We start from the raw sequence: 12,383 nt of genomic DNA, 5'->3' as shown, positions 1-12,383 counted from the left end.
GTACCTATCTAGCCTCGCCTTCCAATACACAACATCATCATCCAAACTCTCATTTTTTTTTAATATAAATTAAACTATTGTATTTCGTCTGATGAAACGTCCTTGTACCACTACACACGATCACCGCGGATCGACCCACACATTATCTGAGCCACACCATGAACATGTAGTCAGCAGAAAAAGGTCGTCCATGTCAAACCGAGGTGTTACTGAAATGTACTGATTGTTTGTGTGACTTCTGGTGTTCAACATCATCATCACTCTCCGAGTCGTCAGCACCAGTATTCGGAGAGACAGGCATATATTATGATGGGGTATATATTTAGCGAGGGTTGTCACGTGACAGGCGCAGCGCACATAAGTTAACTATTTACCGGGGGCGTGTAAACACGAACTTACACGGCCAGCCTGGGTGAACCAAACTACGATATCTACAACACGCCAGCCAATAAACGTACCCTAAAATGAAGCCGGGGAAGCATGCAGACATATCAGCCGATCGACTATGCAGATCACCAAAACCGAGATTTTCATCCAACGGTGTAGGGCGGGGTGCCGTGGATGAAGGATGTTGTTGGTGGTATGAAACAAAGTTTCCAAACACCCGGATGAAGTGTCACGACTGTTCTTACTTGGGGAAGATAGTCAAAACACCGTCCAGTCGAGAGACCAAACTTGAGAATTTTGAGAACACCTTTAGTTCTCACACCCTTCAAATTGACTTAAGAAAATAGTCCGTACAACTAAACAGTTTAGTTGTGTGTCCATGCGAGCGATGTCACGTGACGTCGTCTAAAAAAAGAGTGTTGCGGTGTTTAGACAACAATAGCGCGCACACGTATGTAGGTGAACACTGGAGAGACAATAGGTACATCACCGGTGTCATTAATTTTGTTTTTTGTCGCCGTTCTTTTGCGTATCTTTCCTCGTGACTCTCAGTTGCCCACGCATCTGTTGTCCGGCGCAAGTCGATCTTACTAGATCGGGTAGGGTTTCACCTGGGGCTACACAGCGACGTGGAAGACGATCCAGAATGTGTTGGGGGCCATGTCTACTGTTATGTTGTTTGTGTTCAGTTTAGCAGCTACGCTGGTCTCGGTGGAATTACGTCCTTTGGAAAAGAATAATTTAAAATCTTTATCGGATCCGAAGGGTGTGAAGTCCAATAACAACTTTACCGATATATGGGACTGTCCGTTAACAAACGACACTTGTTATATCCAGGCTGATACGTCCAGTCAATTCAGTGGCACCGATCCGTTTACGTTTAAATCGGCACATGGTTGGTATTTACGGATTTCACCGAACGGCACCGTGAGTGGTACACGGGAAAAGGACGAATACAGTAAGTGTATCACCATATACATTAGTATTAGTAGAGAGTTTCCGCAACATCACAGTTTTTTTTTTGTATTTCCTGAACAGTATACTCACACGGGAAAAACGCAAAAAAGCCGTGTCTGTGACGCGGGCAGGGAGGGTACGGCGGCGAGACCAGCGATTAGCTAGCCATTCGACGCTATAGGTACGTCTTAGTTGCATGTTACAACATGTTCTGTTGTATATTTGCTTAATAAGTCTGCCCCAAAAAGGTCACTGCCAATGCCCAATTTCATAGAGCCCGTTATAGAAAATTATTAAATACCGTTATTACAACACGTATTACGCAACATAAAACTGCGGTCACATGAGTTCGGGCGGGGCTTGTTTTATTAACGGTCTCTTTAATATAAATGACGCTACGGAAATAATTCATGGTCATTTTCGTTTCAGTATTCAGATTTGGTTAATTCAGTATATCATTTCCGGAAGTTTTACACAGTGATTTGGTTAATAAATTCTAGGACACCACTGCCTTTTCCAATCTCCCGCTTTGGATTTTAAGATAGTTTTCTGAAGATCCGAGTCCACGATTTTATTTTTTAACGTGGCCATATTGCGCAATCATGACAATGGAGGAATTCCCGCCTATATTAATGCATGACGATATATGAATGTAACGGGTTATCGATTTATTTGTCATGTGAAAGAAATTACAACGAACAGTTGTCCAAATAAGGTGCGTTTTTAATGAAGTGGCGGCCATTTTATACCATTTCACATAATCATAAACGATCATAAATTATAAACATGACAGTATCTGTCACACGAGGGCGCTGGTCCAATAATACAAAATACTTGAAACACATCGCAACACGTCTCCTTCGTTATGGGTTTCATGCTCCGTATACAACGCGTGCTGTTTTCATGTATGAATTTAAAATGACTGAACCACACATGGGGTAGAGGGATATGTAGTAGTTGTTGGTCGATCAGCAGATAAGCAGTGCACATGGGTCTAACCACTAACCATATTTCATAGTCAAAGAAAGCCTTAAAGAAACCCCCTCGTGCTGAACGTATTGGAGGCATAAAAGAACAAATAAAGAATACTGTATTTACTAGTTTCTTTAAAATTTGACGAGTGGTACTCAAGTTAGCTGTGGAGTCCCTATAAATAGGTTAATTTACGCAAATTATGTAATTAGTAAGCACAAAATTTAACCTATGTACCAAGTTTAATTGAATTGATGAGAGGTTAAGATATTGGAGGGAAAGTTCAATATTTTCTCATTAATATGCAAATTAAGGGATTTCAACCAAAACTAATCAGGTCTGCGCATTATCCGAAAGCATCTATGTATCAGGTTTTATGGAAATCTGTTGAATAGTACATAAGTTGAAAGGCTTAAAATTGGTTAATATGCTAATTAGGTAATTAATATACACAGATTTACACTAAAAAACTAATCAGTGCTGCGAATTATCCCAGAACATGTATAGACAATGTTTCATTGAAAACTGTTTCATGGTACATGAGATACAAGTGAAAATACTTAAAATTGGCTAATTAATATGCAAATTAGGTAATTATTACGCACGGATTTCAACCAAAAACTAATCAGATCTGCGCATTATATGTACGATAACGCTAAATATCGACAAACTCGTAAGAATAATTACTAATACATTCCTGATTCTCTTTGAACTTATTATTTTTTTCATTTTAATTTACCAACGCCGTCCTAATGACTCAGTATGGAGAAACCAACGGTGGTCGAAATTCTAAACAAATTATTACCGGGACACGGTCGATAGGCATTTCAAAAAATCGAAACTATTATCGAATTATGATATTTTTCTAGATATTTACAAACATACTGTCGCACCAAACATACGCAATATTAACAAAAACTCGGAAGAGTACTGTTAGGTTGTATTTTAGGCTTAGAAACATTTTCTGTCACTCAGTCCATGCATGGAACTCTTTATTTAGCTCCATGGTGTTCATCTTATCATTGGTGGGGGGGCAATAATAATTATACAAATCGTGAGCACTCACGGAGACTTAACAATCAGGAAAGGAAATCAAGAAATCACACAGTTGTACTTTGCGAAGATGACAATCATACTGTATTTGTGTTGAAATAAATTTTTTGGCAGTATGTCGCGTCAAAATATTGTTTAAAATAAAATATTCAATCCCAGTCAAATCTAGATCATATGGTTAGATTTAAAACAAAAAGTATTTGGTCCTCAGAACATTTTTATTATTCTGAATTTTAAATGCAAGCGAGCAAGCAGGCGGGCAGTGATATTTCCGGGTTAGCGCGGTCAAAAATAAAGCTTGAAAAATATCCGGTCGAATTCAACAAGCTCAAAAAAGACGAGTAAGGATGCGACGAATGATTATTGCCAATCGTCGCCGTCGAACGACTACAGTTGTCCGCACAGTGTGGCGACATACGTGTAGTAGTCCGATTGTTGGCCCCCGATGCGTTTACACGGTCGGAGCCACGTCGGGGTCCGATCCAATCATTGCTCAACCCCGAGGGTTAATTGGAGTCGAACATGGCACGGGCCGAACGCGTATACACGACTATTTTTGCTGGCTCGAGCCGGTTCGAGCCGTAGGGCTCCGATAAAATGTAATATGTTTCCTTACCGCGTCCGAAAATCACCTAAATATTGATATACTGAAAAATAATAGTGCAGAATAACTGAGTAATCCACGCGCAGCAGCAACTCTGACGCTTACGTGTTTAATATAACTCAGCACTTCAGCATGTACATTTCAAACTTATAATTTGTTTTATTGGGTCCTTCATCTTCAGGGCTCATACCACTAATTGAATTTCCATAGACGACAATGTTAACATATGACGAGATTGCTATATGAAAATGACGAAGAAAGTTGAAAATATGGCTCAAAAATGGGAAATCAACATGCCAGTAATCAACCATATGAAAAAAACTAACATGTTGGCCAGCTCAAACTCTTGCAAATCTCAGGTAAACAAGACACACCTACTGTATTTGAATTGCACCAAGAGAAATCACTGGAAAAACACCAAGATTAGAACATCCATTAACACACAGAATAAACCCACAGGTACACAGCCGCTAAGTAGTAAACAAAAGACCACATGTTGGTCTCACCTCTGACCCAGGTGATTACGCCCTCAAACAGGGAGCACCTGAGAAAAATAATATTTAAAAAATTTCATTGGTTCTTGCTGGGCATTTAAATTGATTAATTAGTGGCATGAGACCTTCAAGTACACAGTCACGGTTAGTTAAAGTGCCAAACATCTCGTATTGGACTGAGTGTGCGCGGTGACGGTGAGAGTGTTAGATTATACCATTAAATTTACTACGTATATCTATATTCTGGAGTCCACTTAATATATAATGTTATTCTGTTAGTCTGCCTAAAAAAACTATTTAACTTTATTATCAAACCCACAGCTTTATATGGGGCTGATGTGTGGGGAGGGTTATGCTGAACATCTTCAAGGGGTCTTGTGTAAAAATAAACGTACAGTGGACAATTCCAATTTTGAAATAAAACATCAGATAAATTAATTAACTCAGAAAAACGTCACATTAAATTCGGTAAAATAGTTCCGGCAGTGCATAGGGAAGCATCTGTAGAGGAGAATTAGGTAAAAATCAACATATACTGGATACTTGCGTTTCAGTTATGAAAGACCAGTATGTAAAAAAACAAAAACAATTCTATCATTGGTGCTGCATATGAAGAATAAAAAACCTTTGTGCATGACCCGTGGCTTAACTTTATCCAAAAAATACTAGTCATAACAGATATGACCAATGACCTACATCAGAATAATGTTTGTGATATTTTAAAAGATGAGCTCAAGTGAAATGAACACACCTTTGTATGTTCGATTTTCATTGTGATACTAGTCCCTTGTCACGGTGGGCGGATTTCGGCATTCACATGACGTTTTCCTGGGAGAAAAAGATGTATAATAATAAGGTTGCTTTGCAGTATCCTCGTAATAAACTCGTAGTATATTCCGTTCATTAAAGAATAATGTACAATGTATCATTGCGGGGGGGGGGGGCAACCACGGAATTTTGCACAGAAGTACGACATACAGGCTAGGCAAAGATTTATTGCTGTTATTATAATACCATTTTATTGTGGGTATTATTGTAATTTTAGGAACCAACCAACAAATACTAAAGTTCAGCTTGTTTATAAAAAGCGAAACAGACTGTGTGGCCCAATCAAATTACACTGTAATACTATACATAAATGCAATTCAATTAAAAATTAATTAACCTCAATTAATTACAAATTAATTAATCTCAATTAAATTGCTGACCTATATAGGCATGAAATTTATTTGCAATTCAATTCAATTCATCCAATTATGTATTGTATTGGGTACCAAACTCAATATAACATCATACAACTATCGCTGGGTCATTTAAACGTTCAATCAATGGGTTGTCTAAAATATATATAAAATATCTATTTTATCTGCCAGCTAAGAAGCTTCAAATATTGTGTGACGTCGCCTATTTGTAAAGAAGGTATAAATCAAATGTGGATATTGAAACGATCCAAATAACTTTTGGAAAAATAATGAAATCAAGGTCGCTTTCAAACGTGACTTCAATCAACTTGAACACCTCTGAATTTTCCATTTTATATACTACTATACCATATGATACATTACACATTAAGAACCACTAGACATTTTAAATAAAAAATGGCTGTAGTCGTTAAAATACTTTGTTAAAATACTTTGTTAAAAAGAAGAAGACACCTTTCTAAAGATGACATTATCAGCATCCTAGAGGTTCTTATCAACAACTTTTGTCGAGTTTGGTGAATATCAACATTCCAATAGAACAACCTGTGCTCTCTTGTTGACAGATTTATTTCATGATTCGCATGAAGCTGAATTTCTACAGAAAATAGTTAAAAACAAATAGTACGAAGAAGCCAATTCCTTTAACTTCACATTCACATTCACATATGTTGATGATGTACTTTCTATCCTCAGTCCAAAATTTAGGTATTATATTCCAATGATATATCCACTTGAACGTGAGATTAAGGGGACTATTGAATCTGCATTTGACTTTGAAGGCCAGACTATACGAAAAAGATCGGAGTTTAACTTGACTGTCATCAATTTTCCTCCGTCACCTTTACAGTAATATCTCTCTCCTACATATTCGGCATGCATTTCCCAGCTCATTCGACACGACAAGGCCTGCAGATCATATGCACTGTCTTCCAGTTTCGTCAAACCCATTACGTTTTGTTTGTAAGATTTATGATGAGCTTGCGGTTAGATACAATGACACTGTTTAATACAAGATGATCTCAGATGACATCAATGTCACTTGTCTGATGTAAACATCAGGTTTCATACAAAAACCATATGACTCAGAACGATATATGGTCACGTGGGGGCCACATGTGGAGCGGGATCTGCTCACTTTGCTCATTTTTTAGAAACACCTGTCATCGCTTCATGTATACCATGGAGCACATATACCTTTTCACATCTTACTTGTCAGTTGTTTTGTTCCTCTTGATCCTTTTGTCAAATGCAATTTTGTGTTCTTGGGCTTGTTATTTTTTCCATTACGACTTTTGTTTAAAGACCCCCCCCCCCCACGGCTAGTTATGTTAATGCTACTTCGCTATCTTTTATAAGAATTTAATTTTTTTAAGATCTTATATAGGATGCAATGTATTCTGTATCCACCGGTAGTTACAAATATCTTAAATTCAATGAAATACTTTTAATAATAATTTAGAAATCGACTTAAATAGTAATTTTCCAGTTATTCTATTCTTGTTCTGGTGCCAGTGCCTGGTCCAGTTCCACATTGTATAGACAACCAAACTCCACAAATCAAAGAAACAGAATCAAAGAAACTTTTCTCGACGCGTCCATAATAAAGAATGGGCCTAAGAACCAACATCCTTCATCTTAGTTATACCGAGCGGTAGTGAAAATGTAAACTTCTTGTTGTCGTTATTCCTTCTATTATGTTTATTTTCTACATATCGACAAGTTTGGCACAATGACAATCAACACAAAAATAAAAACTCACTGCGCATACTCATTCAAACGCGATAAAGTGTTTGATAATGTTTGGCAGCCAAGAGAGTTGAAGAAACAAAGAAAAACTCTAAAACACGTTAAAATAGCTACATGCCAATTTCGGTTATAGAACTTGACTCAATGTATAAATCATCAGAACCTCAATTCAGATAAAGTGTTCAGAATCTCATTGAGAGAATATAATTTATTTTAAATTCGCGAAATTATGAATTTGCTAAAATAACATGTTTTACAGTAAACCGATTGCAGGATAGGTTGTCACACCGAAAGAAGAAAATATTCCGGTACGCGAGGGGATAATTGGAAGAGTGACAACATAATCCTTGGCCACAGTCCCTCAAGGGACTGAGGGACTGTGGTTTTGCAATATGAAGGTTTTGAGTTTGGTCAGAATCCACCGGTGTTTTCACCACAGTCAGCTGGCGCACACCTGATATGATAAAATTAATGCGATATTTACTATATGAATGACGCATACAACTAATTAAGAGACCTTGTCTCTTATTTAGTTTTATCCGTCATTCAAGATGGCGGCCCCCATGTAGTAAATATCGCATTTAATTTATTATGTCAGGTGTGCGCTAGCTGACTGTGGTTTTCACCTCCAAGAAAGCGACGTCACCGTGCTGTTTAAAGTTTTCTTTGAGTTCAGAAAACTTTAAAAAATGATGAGACACTCCGGATAGTATTGCCCAGCGCAATTCCGCGTTAAAACATTCTGCAATGATCATAATACGAATCAGATATCACCAAATATCGGCGCTTGGCGGGATCGTATCGCCGCTCGTGCCATTTAAGCCGCAGTACACTGCGGTCAATATTTGTGATATATGCCACGCATGCATGCAATGACATACATATGACGTCATCTGAGGAACACTAATCGCCTCTTCCGACTGAAGGTTCCAATCTAAGAAAATATCAAGCGATACATATTCTCTGAAAAGGCATTGTCACATTATTCGAATAATCTTGTAGAACAGTTTCCGGTGAAAGCTTGATTAGGCAGAAATGAACACCCTTTAAATTAACACGTTTGAAATATTTGATTTGTATATTCAAATATTTTCATTTGGCGAGGATCATTGTTTTTGTTTTTGTAGAGCTATTTTGCTCGTAGTTTGTTTATGTATATTATTACGTAACATATTTTAACTCGCCTATTGCCTGTTGCTACCATAACCTTACTTTATTCAAATTCACAGCTCATATCGAGAAATCGGCAGCAGGCAGCCAACAGTGGCTAGTCACTCTTAAGGGTGTCAAGAGCAACAGATATCTTTTAATCGACAAAAAAGGGAGGATCAAGAGTACGGTAAGACAATCTTATGTTCGGTTGTTATGCGTTATGTGTTATGCGCATGCGTAGCAGTTCTGATCGTGCCAGTTGTTGTCACTAAGGTTAGTGTCCGTCGCCGAACGCAGAAAAACCATCTACATCCAGGTCGACGTAATCGTCTACAACCCGAGAACATGTGCACCTATCATTACCTCATTCGCATATCATATTCACCAGATCATCATGAGAGTCGGCGTTGATGGAAATATACCTCCATCTTCTCTGTGGTTTGACTTCATCTTCTCTGTGGTTTGACTTCTCGCACTGTCGCATGTCGAAATGATATTACTATCACAGCTTGAAATCAATTATTAGTTAATTGATAAGAATTGTTATATTGTGTTATTCGGTGGTCGTCACGCCACGCACGCGCGAGACATGGTCTCATATAAACAAAGATGGCGACTTTGAATGTTGTGCAGACCAACGAGTACAAACTTTAATTGAGTAATTTCTACGATGATCGGAAGGAGTGGTGCCCGTCTCAAAAACTCGTACTCGTTATTTCATTAGAAAGGTACATTGGATTGTGGGAAAATCAATCAAATGTCGCATATTCGCGGCGCGACGACCACCGCCATTTAACTGTACGAGTCACAATAGTATGTATTCTGACAGAATTGTTCTCCGATGAGTGTGCCACCGCAAAAAGTACCTTTTCCTTATTTGGTCAATCAACATAAAGCGTTACAACTGGATGGTGTCTACTTCTAAAATTTCGCCGTCATTGTTGGTCACGGTGGGTGAGCGGGCACCATAATGAAAAGTGCCACTCAAGTGTTTCCTATGAACAGCTCGTACCATTTAAAACAAAAATAACACACAAAAAGATGTCAGTAAACAAAGTGGCATGAGTTATTGGCAAAGCCTTACATATACATTTCTCTGCGTATTTTTTGCAGAAATTAAAAGGACCGGACGCTAGGTGCTCAGAATGTAATTTCTTCGAGAAACTGGACGGGAGAGAAAATTACACAATATTCGAGAGCGCTGATCGAAGGATGGCCAACGGGAAGAAACCCTGGCACATCGCTCTAAGCCGACGGGACGGTAGTGTAATCAATGGTCGGAAACAAGTCCGAATCGCCAAAAAGAATAAAAAAGGAATATACTGGAAACGTATCATGTATTTTCTACCCCGCAGAGAAAACTAAGAAAATGATATCGTTTCCCAGTCTGCAACATGTCGTGAAATGTGTGATGTTTCAGGCTACCAGAGAAGCCAGTCATCGCCGGGTTAGATATTATGAAGACAGCTACCACTGGCAGCAATGTTCTTATCTGCACGAGGAATATATGTATTATTATGTACGCTCTGAACCCCGCGATTTACTGGTATTGCCTACTAAGTGGACAACACTATACAAAAACCATATCTATCATATTACAGTTTACAAAATGTGAACTGTTGAAATAAGGGAAGTACAGCTTTAGAATATACCCAATATTACCCAGAGTTTTTTTCTTTGAAACGGAAATTCTACGATGCTGCATTTATTTTATTTTATTTCTTTTAAATAAGAACAACTTTGAATCGAAATCCAACATGAAACCCGCTCGGTATCATGCATGGACGCTTCGCGCGGATTCACTGAATACTTCGATAAAGACTGTCCGTTTTCGACATTGTTAAATTCATTCGTTTTTATTGAGGTGAAACAATATTTTTACTAAGTACACCATATTTATTAAAGTTATTGTTCATACATAAGTGGAACACGCTAACTAATTTCACTCGGCTGTTTCAGTCATAATTCAAGACAAATGAAATAACAAAAATATCGATAATATACTAAATTATTTTTTGTCTCAAATATTTCCGTGAAGAAATCAGTAATTATTAAAAATTATTATTAATATGCACATGGAATACATTTTTAATGAAATAGTCTTAACATATTTTTGAACTCACTTGTCAAAATCCATTGTTTTTTTGTTCTTGCCAGTGTGTGGCCAAAGAAATTCACAATGTCGAAAACGGAAGGTCGGTATCGTAATGGTATTGATATCACGTGACCGCCCAAATATACTTATTATTATAAAATATGCGATTACTTTTCCCGCCACATTAGTGACATCCGTTCCAAAAAAAAAATACAAAACATTTACAATTTTTTTTCAGTGAGATTGTTCCGAACTATTTTGTTCTGTATATATACTATATAACCTTGAGTACGGCAACCGAGGTGGCTTGCAACATGGCATTTTATAAAACCATTTTTATAATTCATTTACATCTTGAAAACTTTATTTTTATTTTATAATTCTTTTTTAAACATCATTTTCGGTTCTGGAATCGATTTTTAAAACCCACTTTTGTTTCCGTTTTAATTTTTGAAATCCATTTTCGTTTTCAAATTCCATTTTTATTTTCAAAATCCATTTTCGTTTTTGAAATCCGTTTTTATTTTTAAAATCCATTTTTGGTTTCAAATTCCATTTTCATTTTTAAAATCCATTTTCACTTTTTGACCTGTGATCTCGCCCTCTGACCTCATACCACGTGACTAGAAATTGTAACTCGGATTCTGGCAGTTTTTTTTTATTTCCACCAGTGACGTTTCCATGACAAGGCTTATTTACGTAAGTTCTTCTTCAGACTATATATTTGGCCGTGATTCTGTGTTAGGTATTTTTGATGTTTGAAAACCTTTCACTTAGGTCACCGGGATTCGATTGTTCCCCACGCTGGACTCACAAAAAACACACACAAGCTCCGTTCATGTCCATACGATTCTCCACTTGTCTTTTTTTTGTGTTAAACACAGTGCCCAAGGGTTATCCACCACGTATCAGGGGACATATTCTTCTCCTCTGGGGTCACCACACTTGCCAGGGGGGGGGGATCTCATCTCGTTTCTATATCGCGTCCTCTTGAGGTATGGGATCGGGAAAGTCACTTTAACTTTACAGTCAAATAAGACACACGCAGCAAAATACGTTTCAACTCTTGTCTTAGTCGGTCAATCGAGCACTCTATAAGACACATTGCCCTGGGGAGAAGTCCCCAAGACTATTTATTGCAAGGCTGACCCAAGACTCGCCCAAGACTGCCCTTAGACTGCCTTAGACTCTCCAGGACTACACTTCGTCTCTTCTGGTGTACTCCCCAAGACCAACTCAAACTCTCTTTATTCATTTTCAAAACTCTAACCAATTACAAAACAGTAAAAAGACTCTAGGGCGTAACCTTCAATCATAAAGCCAATCACACTGAATACTGATTACGTCATATCTTTTGATTAATCGTTCACTACATTAATAACTACGAATACGAACTGTCAGAATTAATAGTCCGAATAGCTACGGTTAGCGTAAACAATTCATTACAATTCCACGGCGTTGTTGGATCTATAGAGGGTTCTTGGCTTCATCTGTCGGCTTACGCTGTGGCGTCGAATGCCTGTACATACACCGATGGCGCTGTCTTGTATATCGACAGTACTCTATCCGGTACGATAACACAGCAGACCCACGGCTATAACTTGTTCTAATCTGAGTATAAACGTTACAGCTGATAAAACGAGAGCTCCAAGGTTGATTAGAATAAGTTATAGCCGTGGTTTTGCTGCGTTTTGGTACCGGGTAGGGTATTATCGGTAAAT

The 12,383-nt window shown here is 37.9% G+C and overlaps 1 protein-coding gene across 1 annotated transcript; it reads left to right on the top strand.

The window, feature by feature from the left end:
• Positions 1 to 810: 810 nt before the first annotated feature.
• On the top strand, positions 811 to 11,715 carry LOC144361515 (fibroblast growth factor 2-like). The gene is made up of 3 exons (XM_078013491.2): positions 811 to 1,345; positions 8,645 to 8,754; positions 9,681 to 11,715. The coding sequence occupies exons 1-3, from the start codon at positions 1,048 to 1,050 to the stop codon at positions 9,930 to 9,932; spliced, it is 660 nt and encodes a 219-aa protein (XP_077869617.2). The 5' UTR covers positions 811 to 1,047; the 3' UTR covers positions 9,933 to 11,715.
• Positions 11,716 to 12,383: the final 668 nt, after the last annotated feature.

This window comes from Saccoglossus kowalevskii, chromosome 4 (assembly GCF_978046115.1).
Source record: "Saccoglossus kowalevskii chromosome 4, keSacKowa6.1, whole genome shotgun sequence".
NCBI classification, from domain to species: Eukaryota; Metazoa; Hemichordata; class Enteropneusta; family Harrimaniidae; genus Saccoglossus; species Saccoglossus kowalevskii.
This window is presented reverse-complemented; position numbering and strand designations above follow the sequence as displayed.

Coding starts and splice junctions, on each gene's coding strand:
- LOC144361515 (XM_078013491.2), top strand. CDS start 1,048: ATGTCTACTGTTATGTTGTTTGTGTTCAGTTTAGCAGCTACGCTGGTC. Junction 1,346..8,644: donor ACGGGAAAAGGACGAATACA/GTAAGTGTATCA, acceptor TCAAATTCACAG/CTCATATCGAGAAATCGGCA. Junction 8,755..9,680: donor AAGGGAGGATCAAGAGTACG/GTAAGACAATCT, acceptor TATTTTTTGCAG/AAATTAAAAGGACCGGACGC.